At 42.4% G+C, this 22,678-nt stretch overlaps 3 protein-coding genes across 11 annotated transcripts in view; 2 read left to right on the forward strand and 1 right to left on the reverse strand.

Moving 5' to 3' along the window:
• The first annotated feature begins 3,989 nt into the window (after positions 1-3,989).
• Positions 3,990-13,586, forward strand: LOC113576844 (serine/threonine-protein kinase tousled-like 2). 2 transcript variants are annotated; one of them, XM_081697196.1, is made up of 21 exons: positions 3,990-5,024; positions 5,786-5,930; positions 6,298-6,369; positions 6,609-6,672; positions 7,174-7,217; positions 7,328-7,420; positions 7,985-8,077; positions 8,228-8,320; positions 8,918-9,028; positions 9,169-9,305; positions 9,429-9,581; positions 9,666-9,732; positions 9,916-10,013; positions 10,143-10,224; positions 10,575-10,618; positions 10,723-10,812; positions 11,348-11,517; positions 11,620-11,758; positions 11,890-12,001; positions 12,082-12,189; positions 12,291-13,586. In XM_081697196.1, exons 2-21 carry the CDS (start codon positions 5,838-5,840, stop codon positions 12,462-12,464), a joined length of 2,037 nt encoding a protein of 678 aa, XP_081553322.1. In that variant the 5' UTR covers positions 3,990-5,024; positions 5,786-5,837; the 3' UTR covers positions 12,465-13,586. The 2 variants fall into 2 exon arrangements, with proteins under 2 accessions (XP_081553322.1, XP_026864979.2); XM_027009178.3 differs by having other exon boundaries at positions 3,991-5,024; positions 10,527-10,618.
• A 310-nt stretch (positions 13,587-13,896) lies between these two features.
• becn1 (beclin 1, autophagy related) lies at positions 13,897-18,993 on the reverse strand. Of its 5 annotated transcripts, none has more exons than XM_027009177.3 (12): positions 18,925-18,993; positions 18,344-18,474; positions 18,053-18,117; positions 17,912-17,970; positions 17,674-17,764; positions 17,284-17,420; positions 16,868-17,062; positions 16,234-16,380; positions 15,777-15,926; positions 15,457-15,517; positions 14,934-15,076; positions 13,897-14,733 (listed from the first exon to the last, which is right to left on the reverse strand). In XM_027009177.3, the coding sequence occupies exons 2-12, from the start codon at positions 18,468-18,470 to the stop codon at positions 14,565-14,567; spliced, it is 1,344 nt and encodes a 447-aa protein (XP_026864978.1). In that variant the 5' UTR covers positions 18,471-18,474; positions 18,925-18,993; the 3' UTR covers positions 13,897-14,564. The 5 variants fall into 5 exon arrangements, 3 of the variants coding, with proteins under 3 accessions (XP_026864978.1, XP_026864976.1, XP_026864975.1); XM_027009175.3 differs by lacking the exon at positions 18,925-18,993 and adding an exon at positions 18,790-18,918; XM_027009174.3 differs by lacking the exon at positions 18,925-18,993 and adding an exon at positions 18,660-18,918.
• LOC113589805 (uncharacterized) overlaps positions 18,978-22,678 on the forward strand; it is a 35,167-nt gene continuing 31,466 nt past the window's right edge. The window contains exons 1-7 of one of the 4 annotated variants that reach the window (XM_081697195.1): positions 18,978-19,357; positions 20,874-20,949; positions 21,068-21,121; positions 21,385-21,465; positions 21,663-21,751; positions 22,382-22,418; positions 22,547-22,647. In XM_081697195.1, coding sequence (XP_081553321.1) covers positions 20,876-20,949; positions 21,068-21,121; positions 21,385-21,465; positions 21,663-21,751; positions 22,382-22,418; positions 22,547-22,647 — 436 coding nt within the window. In that variant the 5' untranslated portion in view covers positions 18,978-19,357; positions 20,874-20,875. The remainder of the gene's footprint in view (positions 19,358-20,873; positions 20,950-21,067; positions 21,122-21,384; positions 21,466-21,662; positions 21,752-22,381; positions 22,419-22,546; positions 22,648-22,678) is intronic. The other 3 variants (XM_035533876.2, XM_081697193.1, XM_081697194.1) reach the window with 3 other exon arrangements.

Genomic DNA, 22,678 nt, shown 5'->3' on the forward strand with positions numbered 1-22,678 from the left:
ACCCAATATATGTTTTGTCCATTTATTTTGACTTTACATCATATGACTCCACTCAAAACTTGTGGTCCATCACATTCAATGTTTAACAGCGACTCAAACACCAGTATGACCCTTTCCACCACATTGAAATAAGCCTTGAAGCTATGGCAACACTCCAGCCCCTGTCTGTCTAGTGAGGATGAGGAGGAAAGTGAAGCTAAAGCTTATGCAGTGTTCAGAGTAGGTGAGCACAAAAATCTATGACAGAGCTCATTCTCTGTAGAATAGCAAATATGACTGTTTAATATTTTAATAAAACATAAAACTAAATATCTGAATAAATTGCTGGGTTCTGTTGATTCCAGAAGATATCAGGGATTATGCAGCTCCACTGTTAGCGCTAGAGGGATAGTCAGGATGAGAAAATGAAGTAGAGATTGTGAAATTATTATTTTGAGGATGACCTTTATGCTAACCTGATAAATACCATAATATGTGCAGTACACTCTATACTTCAGCCGTGGCCATGTGGGAAGATCCTATCTCAGAAATCACTTCAAATGTTACATTCTCCAAGATATGTATAAACTGATGACCACATTGACTAATGCCTATGCTGAACTGAACGTTTTTAGGGGCTATAAACTGTATCACTGAATTAATTCAAAGCCCTTGTTGGCTTATGCTTGGCAATGGGACTGTTGAAGTTTCCCAGAAGGCAGATGTATTGGGAATCAGACATAAATCTCAAACTGTTCAGAGATTCATTAAACTGCTATTTCTGATATTTTCAGCTTGGTTCCAACATGCATGTAAACAATTGTGAGAACCCTCCTGAAAATACAGATGTGTTTTATAAACTCAGACCTTTATACAACAAAAACAGTGCCTTTTACTATCCATGGAAGACAAATGCAGCATGAACAAGTTCTACTGTTCAGAAAAAAAGCTCTCCTGCCTTCAGTATGTCAGTAAAAATCCAGAGCTGTGGGGCATCAAAATTCAACAGTGGTGGAATTTGGCAGAAGCAGCCTGGCATAAGATTTCCCTCACACTGAGAGGGAAAGACTGCCTTAGGTCACTGGGGACTCTGTGGGAACCCTCCATGTTAATGACTGCACACTCCAAATCATAGGACCTTCTCAAATAACAGTTGATAACTGTGAATGGTTACTCATAGATTTGTTCTGGAAATTGCAAACAGGAAGAAATATAAATCTTAACCAGGTCATAGAGGTAAACTGGGGCTAAACCATGAATAAGTTTATATATTAAAACAAAAGTTTGGAATAAGAGCACAGGAAGCCACTGTAGTAATATGAGCATGTGATGAAGTGTGAGTGACAACCCTGGTAACACAGTGTTACATACACCGAAGCCTCTGGAGAGATTTAGAAGGTGACCCAGCAAAAAGAGCCCTACGATAGTTCAACCAGCAGGAAAAAAGGCATGTCCAAGATTCTCAGCATCAGAGGGTGAGAAAAGGCCTGAGTTTTGCCATATTACATAGATGGTGGTAATAGGATTTCGTGATGTTCTTGATGTGAGTGTTCAATGTTAACTGACTATTCAAAATGACACCTATGTTACATACATGTGCAGAAAGGAAAATTTGAGCAATGTGAAGACTAAAATAAACAAATTAAGGCTACATGACTGTTTGCCAGTTAATGTCATCTCAGTCTTAGAATAGTTAGTTGAATAAAATTCTGTTGCTACCAGGTTTTTATTTGATGAAGACAATTACAGATTAGAACAGATTAGAACAGTGTTGATATAAATTTGGTTGTCATCATCATAGAAATGAAGCTCAAATAAAATTTCCTAATAACTATTATACAATAATGGCTCAAGGAAAGACCTTTGAGGTACGCCTTGGCATGCGATCTATTGCTAGTTGACACAACAAACTGAATGGTCGGAAAGGTGAGATGTGAACCAAGCAGGCAGAGTTCCATAAATACCAGACATTGTTTCATGTGGTCAAAGAGGAGAGTTTGACATATTGTATCAAAGGCAGGGCTGTATACTATATCAAGGGCATGATCCAACAAAATAAGGATGGTAAGAGCGCCTGAGTCTGCAGACACAAGCTCATTCACAACGCTCACCAAGGCAGTTTCAGTGCTATGCCAAGCTTGACACCAGACTGAAATGGTTCATGACATATATACTGTATTTGATGTTTGTTAAGCTGATACTGTATCCAATGTTTGTGAAGTTGATACTGTAGCCAATGTTTGTGAAGTTGATACTGTAGCCAATGTTTGTGAAGTTGATAGAGTATCAGATGGTTGTGAAGTTGATACTATAGCAGATATTTAAGTTGTGATGAAACAACATGCTAATGGATTTTAACCAAAGAGAGAAGATTAGACTTCATGTTAGAGAAAATTAGACTTCATGTTAGAGATCAGATTGGAGACAAATTTTTAGGGTTACCTGAACCTTGATTAATGAATTGAGTGAAATATGATGCCCTTACTTATTTGCAAACTTTAGTGTATGGCACTTGATGCTGGCCATAGAATTGTTTGTGAACAGTGAGCTCAGATTGCTTTCGCTCAAGTTGCCTGCCCTGTGCATTAAGGGAGTTCTGTAGAAAACCAAGGTGGCAAACTGGTCTAACAAAGATGTGAATTCAGTGTTATATTTGTCCACTGATTGAGAGAAGCTTTCATAATATACAAATTTAAGATTCAGTAATTAATCACCCTCTTAACAAGAACAGAAGGAAAATGTATATTTAAATTAAAGGTAAAGAATTTATGATCAGAAAATTTCATGCAGGCACCCTCTAGATTTTAAAAACGTATGACAGAAGTGCAGACACATAATCCCAAATGTGGCCTTTGTTATGAGTAGGAAATAAAACCTGCTGAGTAAGACTCAGACAATCAATGAAACATGAAAACGGAAACATGCTGCAGTGTGACACAAGGGATCATCAACATGTACGTTAAAACCACCAATCAGAAGCCACGCTGAAGAGAGTTGCATTTTCCAGAACTTCAGAGAGGAACATAGGATTATATTCAGGAGGATGTTAAATGAAAACCACAAAAACAAAGTGATACAAGCAAATTGAAAAGTTAAGCATTCAAAAGATGATACACTAGGAGTAGCCATTTCAATAATTGGTAAGTCAGATCTATAAATCACAGGAAAGCTACCTCCCCAACCAGTGAGATGAGGTTTATCAAGGTATGAATATTGTATGTTTTGGCTGTGTTTATGTATTTTGTTTTGTTTCTTTTGAAAACTGTCCACATAAAAAGTTACAAATAAGGCAATACTGATATACGTATTCATGGCCCAATTTTATATTTCCTGAATTAAAATAAATTCTGTATTCATTCATATTTTATCTATAAATATATTTACCATTGTTAAAGACCCAGTCCATGGGAATAGACATAAAAATTGTGGATGTAAGTACACCTGACAGGTTTGGTAGTATGCTTCAGTCACATTAGTCTGAAATGTACTGGAACTGACGCGATGTGGGTGTAAGTACACAGGTTTGATAGTATGCTTCAGTCACATTAGTCTGAAATGTACTGGAACTGAAGCGGTGTGGGTGTAATTACACAGGTTTGGTAGTATACTTCATTCAGTTTAGTGTGATATGTGTTGGTGTTTTATTCTATTCTATTCTATTCTATTCTATTCTATTCTATTTATTTATTTATTGTTTTTTAAAGTTAAAAATTGAGCCATGACCACAGGGCTCCTGTAGAAATAAATTCATTGTTTAATATAACGGTAGTAATGCATCCATTTACCACTTTTTGTGAAAATCCTGCTTTGAACACTCCCCCTTCACCCGTATGCCAAAAGACTACATCCCTGCATCATCTGTTGCCTTGCAGAATTTGTGAGCCCAGGACCACTGCAGCCTGGGCAATGTTGAAGGGTGGAAATGAAGCCAGCAATGACACCAATGTGTGAAAACACCACAGGAAAGCTGCCGTCCTAGTGCAACACTCATTTACCCTCCGCGTTTGTGCCGGGGTCACTCTCGGGTTTTCCCTGGGCTGCAACCTGAGGAATATCCGATAAACACCTGCCCCGTCCTCAGTCTGAACGCTGGTGAATGATTCAGACCGCCTGGCATCAGAGGACTGCGGTCTGAATCAGAACAACCCTCGAATGCATCGAAATCGTCGCTTGAAATGCAAAAACTAAGACAATCCTGTTTGTTACCATAACTTGGGCTGTCCGAGCTGTTTTAACGAACACCGCTCAATCCTGGCAACCCGTCAACAAGTGTTACGGACAGGCAGACTGGGTGTGTCAGAGGGATGGTGCCAAGTTTAGGCAAATACCCAATTGGCTAAAACGTTAAGAAAACGCACGATTAGGGAGCATTACAGATGAGCACCACAGACAGTTCGTAACGGCGCTGCTTGTAGTAGGGGTAACTTCGTGGATCCCGGGCCTCTGGTGGGCCCCCTAACCACGCAGTCTAAACTAGTTAACGCTAGTTAACCAACCAGTTAGCTAGTTGTGAAGAAACATGGCTCCCATTGGATTGCAACCGTGTTAGCCAAGTTTTCACAAAAATATTTTCATTTTACGCGATATTTCATCTTCTAGTTGATTTTCAATTATTTGAAAACTAACTCGGTCTAAGCTGTTATTTGAGAAGCTCAAAATAGAAGGGCCGATAAAATACGGCTGCAGGTAATAAAGTAGTTTTACAGGGCTGGGCTAAAGTGAGCTAGCGTTAGCTACCTTACTCAACCCCGCTAAAATTAACGCTGGTTTAAAGTTAACCCAGTTTACATACGCTTGTTGGATTACATAACGTTTGAATATGTGTGAATGCCGTATGAACGTGTAAACACCTCGCAAACAACCTTTGGTTTTAAAGAGGTTTTTGAATTTTTTGAGTTTTGAATTTGTTGGTAGTTGGGTAACTAGCTAGGAGGCTAGCTGGTGGTTATGTGATTTCCTCACTCTCTGGTTAGCTAGATTAGCTAAACTATTTTAGCTAGCGTGCCTGCAAGTTGGACCTCTATGTCTCAGCTAAAAACATTTCGGTAAGAGAATTCCTCAACGACAGAGATGCATTTGTTCACCCGAAAGCTTGTGCAAATTAACAAGTCAGATAGATAACTAGCTAGCTAATTTAGGAAAGCATTAGAAAGAATCTTACAATTCTGGCTTGTCCAGTTGCCTTATTGAAAAGTGAACGTAGAAAGGAAGCTAGTCAGCTAACCTAGTTATCCAGCTAGGTTAACTTTGCATTTGATAACGATGAACAAAGACTATTTATGGAAAAATATTGTTAACTATAGCTGGAGAAAGCTGATTATCTACATTGGCTTTGATTATTTTGTCGAAATGTACATGTAAGTAGCTAGCTGGTAGCCTGAAATTAATTTGTCGTTTCGCTAATTACTGCTGTGTAGAGGAAATAAACTTAGCTTAGCTACATAAGATGGGAAAACTACATGTGAACCTTGAAGTGCTTGGCGTGCAACTGTTCTTTTCAACCTGTCGTATATATTGAGTCGAAAGCAATGGGAAAGTAGGCGTATTTCACGAACAAGTTTCTAAGTTAATGTAAATTGTGCTCAGTTAAATAGCTACATTGCAGACACGTCAGTGGGTTACTTTGTTGAAATTCTAGACAGTAAGTTGGCAAGTTAGTTCTCACGTTACTTAACGTACACAACTTGTGAAGCAGCTAGCCAAGTTTAAATGTATGTTGGTTGGCGAAATGACCATATTTTCGTTTTTAGCCTCTAGGAATTGTGTAAGGAATTGTTAGGCTATGTTTGTAAATTTGTTTCCTTAGAAATTTCTTTGCATTCTCTGAAATGAATTGCATCATAAGATGACTAGTTCTGATGCATGCAGAGATGATGGAAGAGTTGCATAGTTTGGATCCCCGGCGACAGGAGCTACTGGAAGCAAGATTCACAGGGACCGGAGTGACCAAGGTAAGATGATGATCAGACCCAGCCAAAGACATTTAATAATGCGCCATTATTAATGTGTGTGTGTTTTTTTTTTGTTTTTTTTTTAACCTTTATTTGTACTTTAAAAACCACATGCAGCCTGATCCAAGTTCTGCTTTTTTACAATTTCACTAAGCCAGCTAATGACACAAAACGTATGGTCATCAGGTATTGTACAGAGGGCAGACCGGGCGGAAGGCCGGGTCACCGTGGGTGTTTGACCTGGCAGAAGGCGGGGTCACCGTGGGTGTTTGACCTGGCAGAAGGCGGGGTCACCGCGGGTGTTTAACCTGGCAGAAGGCGGGGTCACCGTGGGTGGTATTCTGCTAATGTTTTATCCTTTTTCCAGGGCACTGGTCATAACGAGTCCTCCAATCAGAGCTTATGCAGTGGAGGGTCTCTTAGTGACAAAGAGCTTGAGGTGAGTGTGCATGTGTGTGTACACACACTACCACAGAATCGGTGCTGGATGTTTTTTTAGTCCAGGATTATGCTTAATCTGGGTCTGGGAAACGGGCATTTTCCTTCTGTTATCATATGGGCTTTCAAATTTAATTTATGATCTTATGTCATTCAGAATGAGATGGTTGGATAATGATTAACAAATTTGTACTACTAATAGTACAAAATACTAATAGTGTGTGTGTTTGCCACTCAAAGACACCAGAGAAGAAGTGCAGTGAGCAGCGAACAAGGAAGAGAAAAGGAGACAGTTCTGAACAAGGTAAAATGTTTTGTGTGTTTTAACCAGAGTGAAACTCTTTCGGTATGTATTTAATGACAGTTTTTGCCTTTGCTTACTAATTTGGGGGTCTGGGCACAGATTTGTTTAAAGCTGATTTGTGCGAGGGACTGTTGTAAAACGCATTATTCAAATAAGGTAAAAGGATAACCGCTGTAATTGTACAGATCTGTCTTCCACTCTATACAGAGTCCCTCCTCCAAAGGCATTCACACAGCGCTTATTTTTGTTCATTTGTGCCAAAGTGAGAACTGACAGACAGGGTGCACTGGCTCCTTGTAGAGATCCAACCTGATAGTGCAGTGGCAATAACCAATGTTGAAATTTTATCTGCTGATAATGGTCAAGACAATGGAACAGTTTTAGCAAGATGTAAAGACAGTTCAGTTGTAGTGTTGCAAATACATTATTTGCCGCGGCTTTAAATTGAATTATTTTTGGTAATTTCAGCTCCTTTTTGTTTTTGTCTCTTCTGTTTTGCAGTAAAAGGCGGAACACGAGGGCCTAAGATCAGCGATTACTTTGAGGTGAGTGAAGGATTGGTGTGTGGTGTGAGTTTTGTCTGCTGCGTGTCCTTTGTTCTCTGCACCTGCTCAACGTGTGCGTGGCTTCACCTGCGTCCTTTGTGCTTTTGCAGTTTGGTGGGGGTCCAGGGGCCAGTTCAGCTTCGGGCATCCCGACAGTGGCTCGCTCTTCTCCACAGCCCTCCCTCTCCAACCCTCCACCGCTGGTGAGCACCCAAAAAAAATAAAATAAACAAATAAATAAATATAATAATAAACACAACCCTCCTTCTCGAATGCCCCTCTACCGGTGAGTGCACACGCACATACACATCTATCCTTGAACTTGCTAACTCGCTCGCATTAGCCGCCCCTCCAACTCTAGAAACTAACTGGCTTGTGTAATATCTTGTTCAAAATGATCTCCTCCCTGAGTGAATAAGATAAGGACCTGTAAAGTTGAAATGAAATTAATATGGAATTATGAAATTACTTTGCTATTATTTCCTTTGGAATATCTCTGTGATGTATTGTTGAAAAGACCATAGATTAAAATGGCAGGTTTGAGAACTTACCATGCATAGCAATAGTAATCAAGGGGGACAGGTCTTGGTGAAGGGTGAAATGGATTCAGCTCCTTTAGTTTAAAGTGTTGCAGACCAGATACTGAAAGAGAAACAAACAACAAAAAATGCTTTTTTTTGTGCACTAGTGAACAGAAGCTGAGACAGTCCAGGTGATTAGTGTGGTGGTGTTTAGCGAACAGAACCTGAGGTGCGCTGCTCTTACAGGTGCAGCAGGCCAGTCCTCCCATGATTAGCTCCACTAACATGGACCTCACACCAAAAGCACTCTCCGTCAGCTCCTCGCACAAGGCTACACAGGTGAGCTCCTCGCATAAAGCTACACACGAGCTGCTGGCCTGCATGGCTGTGGTTGTGGTGAAGGCTGAGCGTGTGCATGCAGCGTTTGATGCTGTGTGCAGCGTGCCAGGGGTTTCGGTGTTGATCTAGATGTCCTCTCTCTGTGCGCAGACGGATCTGACACTGGACAAGCTCGCAGCTCTGGAGAACCATAAGAGCTCAGACTTGGAGAAGAAAGAGGGCAGAATAGATGACCTGTTACGGGTAAGACGGTTACAGGGTTAGACGATCAGGCTTGCTGCATCTCGAGGCATGTGCATCTGTGGAGTAGGTTAATGTTCGAAGCAGAGATGAACCAAAAAAAAAGCATTTGAAGACCATTAAGGGACTTTAAGACTATTAGAATATTTACATACAGTAGCCATTGCTGGTAAATTATATTTCTCTTTAGCATATGTTTTATTTAAAAAATATGGCCACCCAAACAGGAGCAACCAAGGGCAAAGGGCCATGCTCAAGGGCCCAACAGCAGCAACCCAGCTGAGGTGGGGCTTGAACCAGCAACCTCCCGATCACAAAACAAGCACTACAACCACCAAGCCACCACTGCCCTGTTAAAGTGGATTAAAATATCAGTTTTGGGGATTAGTAGAGGATTTAGCATTATTGTGTGAATAGGACTTCTTGGACAGTAAGACTATGTTCATTCTGTTTTGTTCTGGTGATGGTTTGCTTTTGTTTCAAACATTGAAAGCTGAATGCCATCTTAAATTGCACGATTGAAGGGGGTTTCATGAATTGTCTCAAAAATGGTCAAAATCCTCAAATCTGTTTTTGGAATTTTGCGATTAATGCATTCAGGCAAACTGTGATTTGAGGCGACAGCTTGAAGTACAGCAGAAGGCACTGGAACGCTACAAAGAGCGACTCAACAAATGTGTCACGATGAGCAAGAAGCTTCTCATAGAAAAGGTGTGTATTTGTGTCTACGTGCGTGTGTCCATGCATGTTGTCTGAGAATTGGTGCAGACTTGAATTTTGTACTGCCTTTGCTGAAGAAAATGTGAACCAGTATCCACCTGGTGGTGGTGATTGATTGTACGCGAGTGTAGTCTAAGCAGGAGAAGATGGCCTGTCGGGATAAGAGCATGCAGGACCGGCTCAGGCTGGGTCATTTTACGACAGTGAGACACGGCGCTTCCTTCACTGAGCAGTGGACCGACGGATACGCTTTTCAGAACCTCATCAGGTGAGTCTGCCTGTGGAGCACCTGTGACCCGTCGCAGCTGCTTTCCACCAGCACACGGCAACCTCTCACACTAGCTGAAAATGGACATGGCTCCGCCTCCTCACTTTGTTTCTGTGGCAACAGGCAGCAGGAACGAATCAACTCGGAGCGTGAGGACATCGAGCGGCAGAGGAAGCTGCTGGGGAAGCGGAAGCCGGCCCCTGTGGCCCAGGCCCCGCCCCCAAGCCTTGAGCCAAACAAACGCAAGAACAAGAGCAATGGGGCGGAGAGTGAAATGTAGGCAGGCGGGGCCTCTGGTCCTCTTTAATTAGAGCTCAGCTGCATGCCTGCTAAAGGGCTAACGCAGTGTTTCTTCCACAGGCTCTCTCTCGCCGAGTACCACGAGCAGGAGGAGATTTTCAAACTGAGGCTCGGTTATTTAAAAAAGGTATCTCATCTCTTCACTAATGCTATTAGCCACTCGTCTGTCTGTCTGTCTCTGCATGCCTGTCCATCTGTCTGTGCTTATTTTTCTGCATGTCTGTCTCTGACAGGTCTGTTTGTCTGTGTGCCAGTCTGTCTGACTGTGTTTGTGTGGTGTCTCCCCCCCCCCCCCCCCCCCCCCCCCCAGGAGGAAGCAGACGTTCAGGCGGAGTTGGAGCGCTTGGAGCGAGTACGGAATCTTCACATCCGCGAGCTAAAGAGAATACACAATGAGGACAACTCCCAGTATGTTACACACCCCGTTGTTTTTTAAATTTATATATATATATATATATATATATATATATATATATAAAAATGTATTCAACTGATGGCTATCATGCCATTAAGGGCAGTCTGTATCTCCCCCTACAGGTTCAAGGATCACCCTACGCTGAATGACCGCTACCTGCTGCTGCACCTGCTGGGTCGAGGGGGCTTCAGTGAGGTCTACAAAGTGAGGCCCCTAACCCTTCAATATTGTCTTTATCAGCTCTATATTGCAATTATATACACTTCACATGTATGATAACATCCTCACTGTTAGTCAGGATGGTATACGTGCTGCTAATTTCAGTAGTCAGAAACAGTGTTTGAAAATGAGTGGCAGGCCAGTAGTTAGAAGGGGTATGAAGAGGACTTGCAGAATTCTTAAATTTGACAGTGCCGGGTGCTATAGCTATGGCTCATTCAGAGGGTTACTGGTTTGTCGCAGTGAGGTTGGTTTACAATTTTATTCTTAACGCTTACCTGCACCAGGCCTTTGACCTCACAGAACAGAGATATGTGGCTGTTAAAATCCACCAGCTCAACAAGAACTGGAGAGATGAGAAGAAGGAGAACTATCACAAGTGAGTGATGTCTACAATATGAAGAATGGCTTGGGGCATTGTGTACCCATCAGTAGCTTTCAACAGCCAGTCTGAATTGAGAGTCGTCTTTGTCTGCTCCCCAGACATGCGTGCAGAGAATACCGAATCCACAAACAGCTGGACCATCCCAGAATAGTCCAGCTTTATGACTACTTCTCTCTGGACACAGACTCGTGAGTGTGCTCCCTTCCCTACTGGGTAGTGTAGTGTCTCTGTCTCTCCCTCCCTCCCCCGTGAGGCTGGTTTCAGACGTTTACATATGCATATGCTCCAGATTTCAATGTATACGTCAAGGTTTAATATATGTAGAGCTGGGCTCCATAGTCTACCAGTAATTACTACATTGCATTTCGTTTGTACAGATGTTAAATACACACACACACGCTCTGACACTCACAGAGTAAAATTATAAAGATCACAATTTCCTCAGTAAATGATAATAGTAAGCCAAATATCATAGAACTCGGTGTGTTTGTGAGCTGGGTTTACTGACCAGATTTAGCTCTGCTGATCATGTTTGAATGGCAGACAGGTTTATTTACGTTAACATTTCCCACTCCTGATGGCCCATGCAGGATGTGTTTAAGTGCTGTTTGTGGGAAACCCAAGCCATCTGTCAGATTGTGCTTTCACGAGGACGTGCTGCCACGCAGCAGACGTCCGCAGCAGTGGCCTGGTGTGAAGGCGTGTTGCTGCCGGCTGCTGTAGGTTCTGCACGGTTCTGGAATTCTGTGAGGGGAACGATCTGGACTTCTACCTGAAGCAGCACAAGCTGATGTCCGAGAAAGAGGCACGATCCATCGTCATGCAGATAGTGAACGCCCTGAAGTACCTGAACGAGATTCACCCTCCAGTCATCCACTATGACCTCAAACCAGGTGAGATCAGCTCAGCTGATCAAAGCATGCACAAATATTAATGTAATTTTATCTTTTTCCCCTGCTGTTTTAAACCTAATTTGTCGTCTCCACCCCCCCCAGGTAATATATTGCTGGTTAACGGCACGGCCTGTGGGGAGATAAAGATCACCGACTTTGGCCTGTCTAAGATCATGGATGATGACAGTTATAATTCTGTGGATGGTATGGAACTCACATCACAAGGAGCAGGAACCTACTGGTAAACCTTCTCTAACATGCTTCACATGTCAGTTCATTTGAATTGGTTTAAAGTTCTCTAAATATGGCAGAAATGTTTTGAGCATATTTGAATATACCTGCTACAGATAATGGGATGTCTCACCATTTCAGGTACCTGCCTCCAGAGTGTTTTGTAGTGGGTAAAGAGCCACCCAAAATCTCAAATAAAGTGGATGTGTGGTCAGTCGGAGTCATCTTCTACCAGAGTATCTATGGGAGAAAGGTAACACGCACGTTCTCAAGTGCACGCACATAGTGTCCTGTTTTCTGTCTCTCATTTGGACTTTTCTCTGCATTGTCTAGCCATTTGGCCATAACCAGTCTCAGCAGGACATTCTGCAGGAGAACACCATTCTCAAAGCCACGGACGTGCAGTTTCCAGTGAAGCCCGTGGTGTCTCCGGAGACCAAGGTACCCATGAGTGAATGCCTTGGAAACAGATTACATCAGGGCTCCAGGCTGAGGTCACTGCTCTGGTTTCCCTCTTGACCTCGGGGGTGCTTGTTTTGCAGGCTTTCATCCGTCGCTGTCTGGCGTACAGGAAGGAGGATCGCATCGATGTACACCAGCTCTCCAGCGACCCCTACCTCATGCCCCATGTCCGCAAGTCGGTGGGCGTGTGCCCTCCGCTGGGGCTGCCTGGCCCATCTACCTCCAGCACCCTCAACAGCAGTGCCTCCAACTGACTGGCCCACGCAACTGTCCCAGATGCAGGGTGGGCGAGGTGGCATGTGTGAACTGCACCAGGGTGGAAGCGTGACACACTGACGTCGGTTAAGCATATGATTAGCGTGCGTGTGGAAGTGAAGGGTTGGGGTTGGTTGGGGGGGATCTAGACAACCAACACCCAACACTGGAAGAAATGTGAAGTGTATAAAGGGAAGCACCTGAAGGAAATGTTAGAAACTGGAGGAAGCACTGGGGTGGGTGGTCAAACAGATTTTTGTTGGGGTTTTTTTTTTTTTTTGTAGCCTTGACCAGATAACTTTCCATTTACCTGAAGGTTGGGGAGTGAGTTTGAGAGTTCTGGATTTCCCCGAGTCGAGGACTAAAGCAGCAGGGCTGTCCCTTAGCTGTAACTTGGGGATGAATTGCAGTGCTTTACACCCTGTCCCTCCAGTTCTGAGGCAGCCTGACACCAGGCTGGGGAGTGGGGCCCCGGGGCCAACGTACCTGTGGATAGCCTGGTCACACGGTAACTTTTAGCCCTGTATTCAGCAGCAGCAGGTGCCAAAGCTCTGGAGTCCATTGTCAGTGGCCAGTTTAAATTCTGTTAGCTTTGTGCAATTAATTAGAATTAAAAAAAAAAAAAAAAAAAAAAAAAAATTAGGAACAGTATAATGGCTTATTTTATGAAACCCTTTTTTAAAATTCTTAAACTTTATTTAAAATGACAGCTTAATTTTGTAGCCTATTTTCAATGCTTGTTTTTTTTTTTACAGTGATTTAAGTTAAAGCAGAATGCTGTTCAGTTTTACATAAACCCTTTTAGCCGTTTAAAACATTTCTATTCAGTCATTTCTATTCCTCATGTCTTTACTTTTGTCTTTTTTAATACCAAGGTTCAGTGTATAAATAAGTAAAGTTATGGGGAAGGGAATAAACACCATAAAGATGTTTTTCTCAAATGTATATTTTTATAAATGTTAAACATTTTAGGAAACAATGTTTTTAATCCATTGTCCAGCCTTTATGAAAAGCTGTTTATGCATGTTTCGATAAGGAACTGCCTTAAAAAAAAAAAGACTTTGGACACATTAAATCAGTGTTTTTGTCATTAGTAAAATAAATGTGTAGTATATATTAAATGCTCAAATGTCAGTGGTAGAAACTTTAAGAATTGTTTCCAGCTGCTTCTGCTTGACATGGACAATACAGAATTGACAGGCAGTCTGTTCTGTGTGATATTTCCTGGGGGTGTTAAACTACCCCAGTAATCTCAGAACACTTGAGTTAGTTGACTGGATCGCTGCCTTGAACTACAGAAATGACAAAGCACTTTGACGACAGGAAATCTAAGCATTTGTTAATGGGTCTACTTTCTTGTCTGTGAAGCCTCTGCACAGTGTCAGCATAGTCACAAATGAGAAAGATTAGAAAATATTAAAAAAGGCCAACTGAAGCAGACACACATTTGTATTTATTTGGTTCCTGCCCACCACAGCAAAACTGCAACATCCACTGTAATGTGCTATGCTCGGGTTTTGAAGGATCCTGGTGTGACGAAGGAAAATGGCAATAAATGTTCATCTTTGGAAGATGGGTCACTGTACTTTAAACAATTTCAAAACCAGGTATACCCACACCCCTACACCAGCTTAATAGTCATGTTTGAAGTGAGCGCCAATACCGATCTGCTGTGCAGACATTAACGTACAATGCACCATGTAAATGTCACCCTGGAGCATCCGAATAGAATAGCTATCATATAATTAGTTTTCATCCCTAATTATAGTATTATAGCTAATTATAGTTTTGCAGCAAATTAAGTAGGCAGAATCAGGCTGGGCTGGTCCTGCTCTTGGCAAACTTGTTCAAATCCTCTAGATCACTACTTGATTTCTCTAGTGAGCTGTCACTCATAGCAAGTAGAATAATTACTGTGTTGGTCCAGTCTGTGTGGTTATAGAGGGCATCCATGCACTTGTGTGTAATTATGCCCTTTCCAAAGAGCTCAAAGCTCCTCAGAATTTCCCATCAGATGTCCATAGAGTAGATCACATGCCTATAATGTAGATCGTACGGAGAGCTGTGGATCTGAGATCAGACCTGTGCTTAGGACTCTATTAGCGGTTGTAGAACTGGGAGGAGACCCAGGCCAGACCCCATTTGAGGTTGGTGAGCATGAACTTGAGGGCTTTGGTCCACTGCTCCTCTGAGTTAAACTGAGTCTTGATGGAGTAAGACCCTCCAGTCCCACCTGTGTCTTCAATCTTGCCCTTGTCCACGTCCATTCTGCATCCGTAAGATACACATGGTGTTAGCGACTTGTGCAGAGCGAGAACAGTGCAGATGTGCAGCACTGCTGAGCTTATATTATCAGGTCCCAGGCTGCAAGTGACCCTTGTGGGCTGGCAGATAACCAGAAGCCAACTGGGAAAGCACTAACTGGATTTTGAAATCTTTTGGAAAATTAAAGACTCTGCTTCTCTTACCTGTACGGCAGACAGAATCCAGTGTCCCCCTTCTCAACCTCCTCTTTAAACTGCTGTACACAGTCTAAGAAGGCCACCATTGCGTGGTCAAACTTATTATCCCAGAAGAACCGCAGGCCACCTGAGCAGTAGAGCGGTAACTCCTATGGCAAGCAGCACAGGACACAATTAGACAAACGACAGTCAGATACTGGCTTTTGTAAAGTAAAACAAAAAGGTACTGCAGTTAATGGCCTACATCAGAAGTGCGTCCTGCAGGCTATGAGCTGACCTTCCTGGCTATGGTTTTCCAGACACATACACTAGTTCAAGTTCAAGTTCGGTTTATTTGTCACATACATAGTCATACACAGTACAACACGCAGTGAAATGGTGGAGAGTGCTCTGTCCAAACTGAGGAAGAGAACCAGGGGTGCATAGAGAAAAAAAAATATATACAGATAAATATATATATTCTCGAACTGCTGCCAACTAGGGTAACTTTCAATCTTAACCGCCAGTACATGAAATTGCCTGTGCTCACCTTGGACTTGTCTGTAAGGGACTCCAGGTATGAGTGGTTTCCATATGGAACTAGACGGTATCTGACAAGGGACCGCAAACAATTTGAAAACTGAATAAAACGTCGAAATTCAATACTGAATTACCATTTTGTGCCATTAAGTTGATGTTTGGTTGTTCCATTTCGGTTTTTGTATTTGTTAGTAGAAGAGAGATTCTGCAGGCTGTGCACAGGAAAAAGACACGTGAAAGGACATGTGAAAACTCCACATCTCTGTGAACGAGCCCCTGAGCCTGTGTTTGCTGTGCGTGTGCTGTGCGAGTGGGGTGGGTGTGCTCTACCTCTGGAAACGCAGGCCCATCTTGTTGGCTAGCGCATGCAGAAGGAGCACAGTCTGTCCCCAGGCTGCGTTAATCTCGTTCCACTCCACAGGTACGCTGGGTAAACGTCCGAGACGGAAGTTATTTATGGTCCCAAACTGTCCACTGTGCCTGAAAATGATAATATAACAGACACATATAACAGTAGAAAGAGAAGCAGAGAAAGACAAATAACACTAGAAAGAAAGAGAATGAGACATAACAGGAGAGAGAGAGAGAGAGAGAGAGAGAGAGAGAGAGAGAGAGAGAGAGAGAGAGAGAGACACAATAGGCCATAGAACCCTGACTGGGGCTTCTGTTATGAGATTCTATTAAAATATTCAGGTATTGGTTCAGAAAATACTACTATGTGGACTTGTTACATAATGGAAACTAGAAGAGATACGTGACGAAAGAGAAGTCTGGGGAGAGCCATTACCAGATATGGAAGGTGGCGTTGAAGACGTTGGTCTTCTTCAGTCTGTCCAGCTGGGTCTGACAGTAGCGCATCTGGTTGTCCACACTCTTCAGCTCATCATCCAGGTCCAGCTGCTGCCGTTTGAACTCGCAGTACTCCTTCTGATACCTGAGCACAGGGGCAGAGAGAGGCCCAACGGGGTCGTCACGGCAAGAAAGGCTGTGGTTTGAAATTTTGCGCCTATAAAATGCCCTTAATAAATATACATAGTAAAATTGCCACCCAGTGCAGGAACCAGGTACGTGTCTAACAAAGTCTGCAGTAGTTAACATGTTTTCTTCCTTGCCAACAATTGCTTCTGTCTAGGTAAGACAAAGCTGTCTGACAAAATGCAGATTACTTAGGAGAAAGTAGGAGGTGCCAGTGAGTATGCTTCCTCTGCACAGCCCAACCCACTTTTGTTCCTTATCCGCTACGGCCGATCCCATCAAGGGTTGAATTTGAACACTAATTTACATAACGATCTTAAATTGTCCTCTGTAAACTGAAGATGTTCTTTCTGGTGGAACCATTTTTCAGCTGCTTCTAACTAACTTTCATGAACTGTCTCCCTGGGACCACCTCCTCCCCACTCTTCCAGTATTCCATCACGCACTGTAGCTCCTCGGCGTCCAGCTGCTGGGCGTGGCTCCGTGCCTCCCCCAGCTCCATTGCAACGGCCTCACGCTGCTTCTCGATGGCCTCCAGCTCCTGGATGAGCTGGTCCTCTTCCTGCCGCAGCTGCTGCAGCTGAGACAGCAGGGTGCCCTTGTCCTCCTCCTGCAGCTGGGACAGCAGCTCCAGACAGTTCCTGTCAAAGAAACGCACACGCCTGTCAATCAAACGTGCTGACCAATCCAACTGCAAGCAAGCCTGGTCAATCCTGGGCAATCATTCTCCTAGCATCAAACCAGCTATCATCAGGATCATGGGGAGACCTTTTTAATAAAGAACGCTTTTCGATGTTTGTAAGCATATGCATATTTTTCAGTTGCAATTTGCAGGTCTTCTGCATGCGTCAGAGAATCTTACTTGTAGTTCTGGCACTCATTTTCAGTGATGTTGAGCTGGGTGTCCAGGTGGTCCAGCAGCGTGTCGGTGCACTCTTCACACAGCGGGTGGTCCACGTCTGTCTGCCCTGACATAATGTCAAACAGGTCACTTGTGACCTACAGCAGAGAGGAGGAGCAATGAGAAGAAAGTTATTAGCCAGTTTAACTTATGATAGAGTCATCTACCCACTCAGAACACTGGTTAACCAGATATTCCACCTCTGCCCTGCTGAACTCAACAGGTGTCAGTTTGGTGCTAGTCACCTACATGGATGTTAACAACATTTGGCAGACGCTCTGATCCAGAGGGACTTGCATGTTTATCAGTCTGACAGTACGTGTGCTCTGCCCCAGACAACTGCATCTGTACCTTCAGCCTACGGCTCAGGTTCTCCATGGTGCCCCCATCTGACGCTTCGCCAATAAGAGTGAAGCTGTTTGCACTTTCTGTGGACATCATCCTGCACATGGAGAAGGAGGAGAGTAAAGCTCCATCCAAGGCAACCTACGTACTTATCACTTTACTGCTCCAACGTCTTTATTACACATGTATTAGAAAGGCATAAAGCCATAAATGCCCAAGCAAGTGATGGAAGCAAGAAACATACCTTGCAGGAGGGATGTATTTCCTGGAGACGCCATCATGCTTATTCTCCACAAATGTCTCCTATTGAAGATGTGAAAGCTATGTGAAAACCCACTCATGAGACTCAGTGATCAAACTAATGGCTCAAAAGCCAGGCACTCACCTCAGGCGGACTGTCAGCATCACTGCTTTCTGCCTGTTTACTCGGGGTCACTGAGACCAGTGGAGCTAAACAAATGTTAAAACAATCACTCAAAATTAGTTCCAAACTACAGTGCCGCTTTTTGATTTCACGATCAGCTAAAAATGAATAGAAACGATCAGAAGCTCCACTCCACTGCCCGTTAAAAGCATGAACGTATCCAACAGGGGGCCAATGCGGATTTGATGTCTAAAATTTGTTTTCCTGTTACACTCAATTAAGTCGGGGTATACATGTTCGTTACAAACATACCGATAAGTTCATGAATGGTGACCCGGTCCAGGACGTTGAATGAGGTGTCAAGTTTCAGCGGTTGGCTACAACGCTGACACACGAAGCTCACCTGCATGGTGGTGCTCGAAGATTTGGAGCCTTCCATGGCACTGGGGTACACACACGTACGTACACACGTGTGTACACACACACACCCACACACACACACACACACACACACACACACACACACACACACACACACACAGTGCGTCACTGTGCACAGCTAGCGTTGGAGAGCATCGCTACAACTGGACATTGACTCTGGAAATCATACTGTGTCAAATCTACTTACCTCTCTGTCGAGCTAAACACTTTAGTTACGTGTATTTTCGGCAGCTAATTAGCTAACATTATACGCTGGACAGCCAACTAGCCAACGCTAGCTAGCCAAGTTTTTTTAAGACAAAAATAATCTACATTACCTTAGCCAGACTATTCAACTGCAAATGAAATGCACATTACACAGTTACACACTACGTAAATGTGTCATGGAAAATCTTTAATTGTCCGTTATATTTGATATTTAGCGTTAGCCAGTGTGCTATTATGTTTCTCACCCGAGCGTTTCCTGTTTTGTTTTACTTAGGGGAAGTGACGTGACATTGATGCACGTACACAAATATTTGCCGCGCTCGCGAAAGGGAAATGCTCTGCGCGAGCCACACCGATGTCTTGTTTAGTGTTTAATGTTACATTTTTGCTACTAGCGGAGTTTTCGACCCAGACATTATAAGTTCATTTGCTCACTTTTTGATCCAAATCTGCACGGGTGACATATAAAAGTGAAGTCGTGTGCAGACAGTCGCTCACGTGACAGAAATAGTTGCGGGAAAACCGGACGGATCTTTTGAAACATTAATAACAGGTTGGCGACGCGATTATATTTCTACGTTTATTACCGAATCGTCCGTTATTGACGAACTGTCGGAAGTTTCAGTACGGGGCGTCAGTAAAGAACAACTATCCCTACATAACGTAAGGAGCATTTAGGTATGTTCTCTGTATTTTATCATTTGTTTATCAGATCGCAGTACAAAGATGAATATTGATTTCCTACTCCCCTAACGTTAACCAGATTACCAAACCTAACGTTAGCCACCAAAAATATAGCGTTACGTTAGCTGGGTGTTATCACAGGTGTCCATAACGTTAGCTAAAATAGGTTTATCACAGGTGTCCATAACGTTAGCTAAAATAGGTTTATCACAGGTGTCCGTAACGTTAGCTAAAATAGGTTTATCACAGGTGTCCGTAACGTTAGCTGGGTTAGTCGTTCATGCTGATTAGTCCAACAAGTTGTCATGTGGCTTGCTAGTTAGTTGAGAAAACCACCGGTGTTTTTTTCCAGTAGATCGAGAGATAGATAGGCTAGCTAGGTTAACTTCTAGAAAGTTACCAATTTTCTTCTGAATTACTGACAACTTTAAATATGAATGAAAATGGGAGGGAAAAAACCTTGTTGATAGATTGATCTTACACTGAAAAAGTTGTTAAAATCTAACCATAACATCATTGTGAATTGAAGAAAAGTCCCCATCAAAGAACTAAATGTGTGTGTTATAGCTAACAACTAACTAGAGCACTAGGCATTTTTACAAACAAGAATGTAATTCCGTCTAGGGGTGTTCCGATTTAGAAATTCCAAGGTAAGGCTTAGTCCAAATATAAGCTAACTCTCATATCAAACTGTCAGTGTACCTTCTGCTGTATGCAGTACATTTCTTCATGCAAAAGGGGTTTTGTATGGCCGTTTTATGCTTTTACCCACTTCATTAGACATTGGCCTAGAGAACTATTTGTTGTTCTCAAAGCAAAGAGAACTAAAGCCTGAGAGGCCTGTAATTGTAACATTTGTTGACACCATAGCATAGTAATGACTGTTGGTGTTTTCTTTTTTCTCTAAGCAGTACAGTCAAGTGGAAAAAAAAAAGTTCTTGTTACTGAGCATGGAGAGCATTCCGCACTTTCCCCCTACCAGATCATCCATATGATGATTCTCTTTTAGTTTTTTGCTTTTATGTCTACTTTTCACCTAATTAAAAACACATTCCTCCCTTCACTTTGTCTTACAGGTTAATTTTATAGGTGTACTAATGTATTTGGCTACATATGGGCTAGTCTACTAATTAGTCAGCCACCCTGTATTCTGTTTATCACTGGTCAGTTTCTGACCAGAGGACCACTGTTTACATGATGTTATTTGGGTGGTGGACCATTCTCAGCACAGACATGGCAAAGACATGGTTGTACTTGTGGACCTGATTATCATTTATCAGACACAGCATGTTGGTGTCACTGCTGCCAAAGGTATTCATCCTATTCATTCCTACTGTGGCTGTGTTGAGGAACTGACCATAGCTGAAGGGTTAACACAAATTGGGGCAAGCAAAGGGCTGAAGTTTCTAACTGGACATCTGCAAGATGTTTCTGATAAATAATTGTTTCATAAATGATCAGTGCATGCACTGTTTGACACTTCATATGAGGCTGTGGCTTATGTTTAAAGAAATGACTGCACCAAATCCCGGAGAAGTGAAAAGAGGCATATGTGTGATCTGGGAGAATTTACAGTGTCCAATATGGTGAGTGACTACTGCTGAATGTACATCACAGACACCACAAAAAGTAATCCTCAAAGTCTCATTTCTTTTGAATAAATCTTTGTGTGGAGTTTTTTTTTTAATCACTTGTTGTTTCCAGTTTGGATTTGATGAGCACACCAGTGTCAACCAGGTGTGACCACCAATTTTGCAAGTGAGATGCATTTTAGAATACATATCACACACTGTGTCATTGTTACTGTTGAAACAGGGCTTGTGATGCGCAGATAATTTGCCACTCCACCTTAATTGTTAATGTAGTTGCTGAGTTATTAGAATGTATTTGAAAGTTTTTATTTTCTTCCATGATTTGGTTAACTGAATGGCTGTTTTCCTAAGCCCAAGATGATTATTAATAGTTTCTAAATAAATCATGTCTGTGGCTAATAATGTGAGTTATTAAAACTCTTCATGCAGATTCTGCATTATGAAGCTACTGGAAAGGAGTAAAAGGAAAGAAGCCTGTTGTCCTGTGTGCAAGATGACAGTTACCAAAAGGTCATACAAATGTCACAGAACGTCCCAGTTTATTCATATTACTGTTAATTTTACTCATTACAGGTTGCTGTGTACCTATATGATGAGTGTTTTTGTGAGTGTGTGCGCTATGGTGTTATATTGATGATATGTCTAATAATTGTAACATGGGTGTCCAGCAGTCAACTTCTGCTCATTGTTTGATGTTTCTCCAACAGGAGTTTACAGGAAAGTCCAGGGTTCCAGAGGCTGGTAGAAGGATTACAGAATTTAATCCAGTCTTATGAATTTGACACATGCACAAACTGTAAGTGCTTTTTTTTTTCATAGTTCACGTGTATTTTAATTGTGATGTGTAAATGTTATCTGCACTTTGGTCAGAATGTTTATCCTCTACTGCTGTAAATTCCACACAGTCTAATCACCAAAAGATGCAGTCCAGCATGAGAATAGCTCAGTGATATTACTCAAAACCCTACAGTACCTGCATTTCAGATTTTGCGGGCTCAAGAAGCTAAAGAATATGAAAATAGATTATTCCTTTGGACATGTTCATTGCCCTCTCCATTGACACTGAAGCAGATTTTATTAATGCAAGAAAGCTGTTTTATTAGATCTGTGTTAATGTTTATTACAAACACGTTCTCATATATTCTCATGTAACACGGTGAGTGGTTTTCAGAAGGAGTAAAGCAAGGTTAATGTAAGATCACATCGATTTATTTATTTAAACCATTTGTTGAAGTCTTGTCACCTTTGTGATTCTGTACCATGACAAAGCATCATATTTCAGTACATGATGAATCTTTTGAAGCAGGTGGTTAGAGCTTCTTGAGCCCCGCCACATTCGTGAATGATGTATTGAGATTTTTTTTTCAGCATGCGCACAAATGCCCTTTTCCCCTCAGATTCATAATTTTTATGTGCATTCTCTTAGATTTTACAGGCATGCCACAGAAAAGGAAAGTAGCCAGGCGAGTATACCAGCCTTTGCCACCTGAATTATATCGTCACACCATTCACATTAATGATATTGGGAGCTTGAGCTAATTACATTTTCTTCTTGCTGTTGTTAAGTGCATCTCCACTGGTCTGTGATTAGTGTTGAAACAGAGTCGAGGGATCAGAATAGCATCGAGGAGAACAAGGCCCCGGAGGATGATGGGATGGAGAAAGCACAGTCTCCTTCCTCCTCAGCAGCAGGTGAGAGAAGCTGTGGGTTTTGAAGCACTAT

The sequence above is a fragment of the Electrophorus electricus genome, chromosome 15 (genome assembly GCF_041902795.1).
Source record: "Electrophorus electricus isolate QZ-2024a chromosome 15, ASM4190279v1, whole genome shotgun sequence".
NCBI classification, from domain to species: domain Eukaryota; kingdom Metazoa; phylum Chordata; class Actinopteri; order Gymnotiformes; family Gymnotidae; genus Electrophorus; species Electrophorus electricus.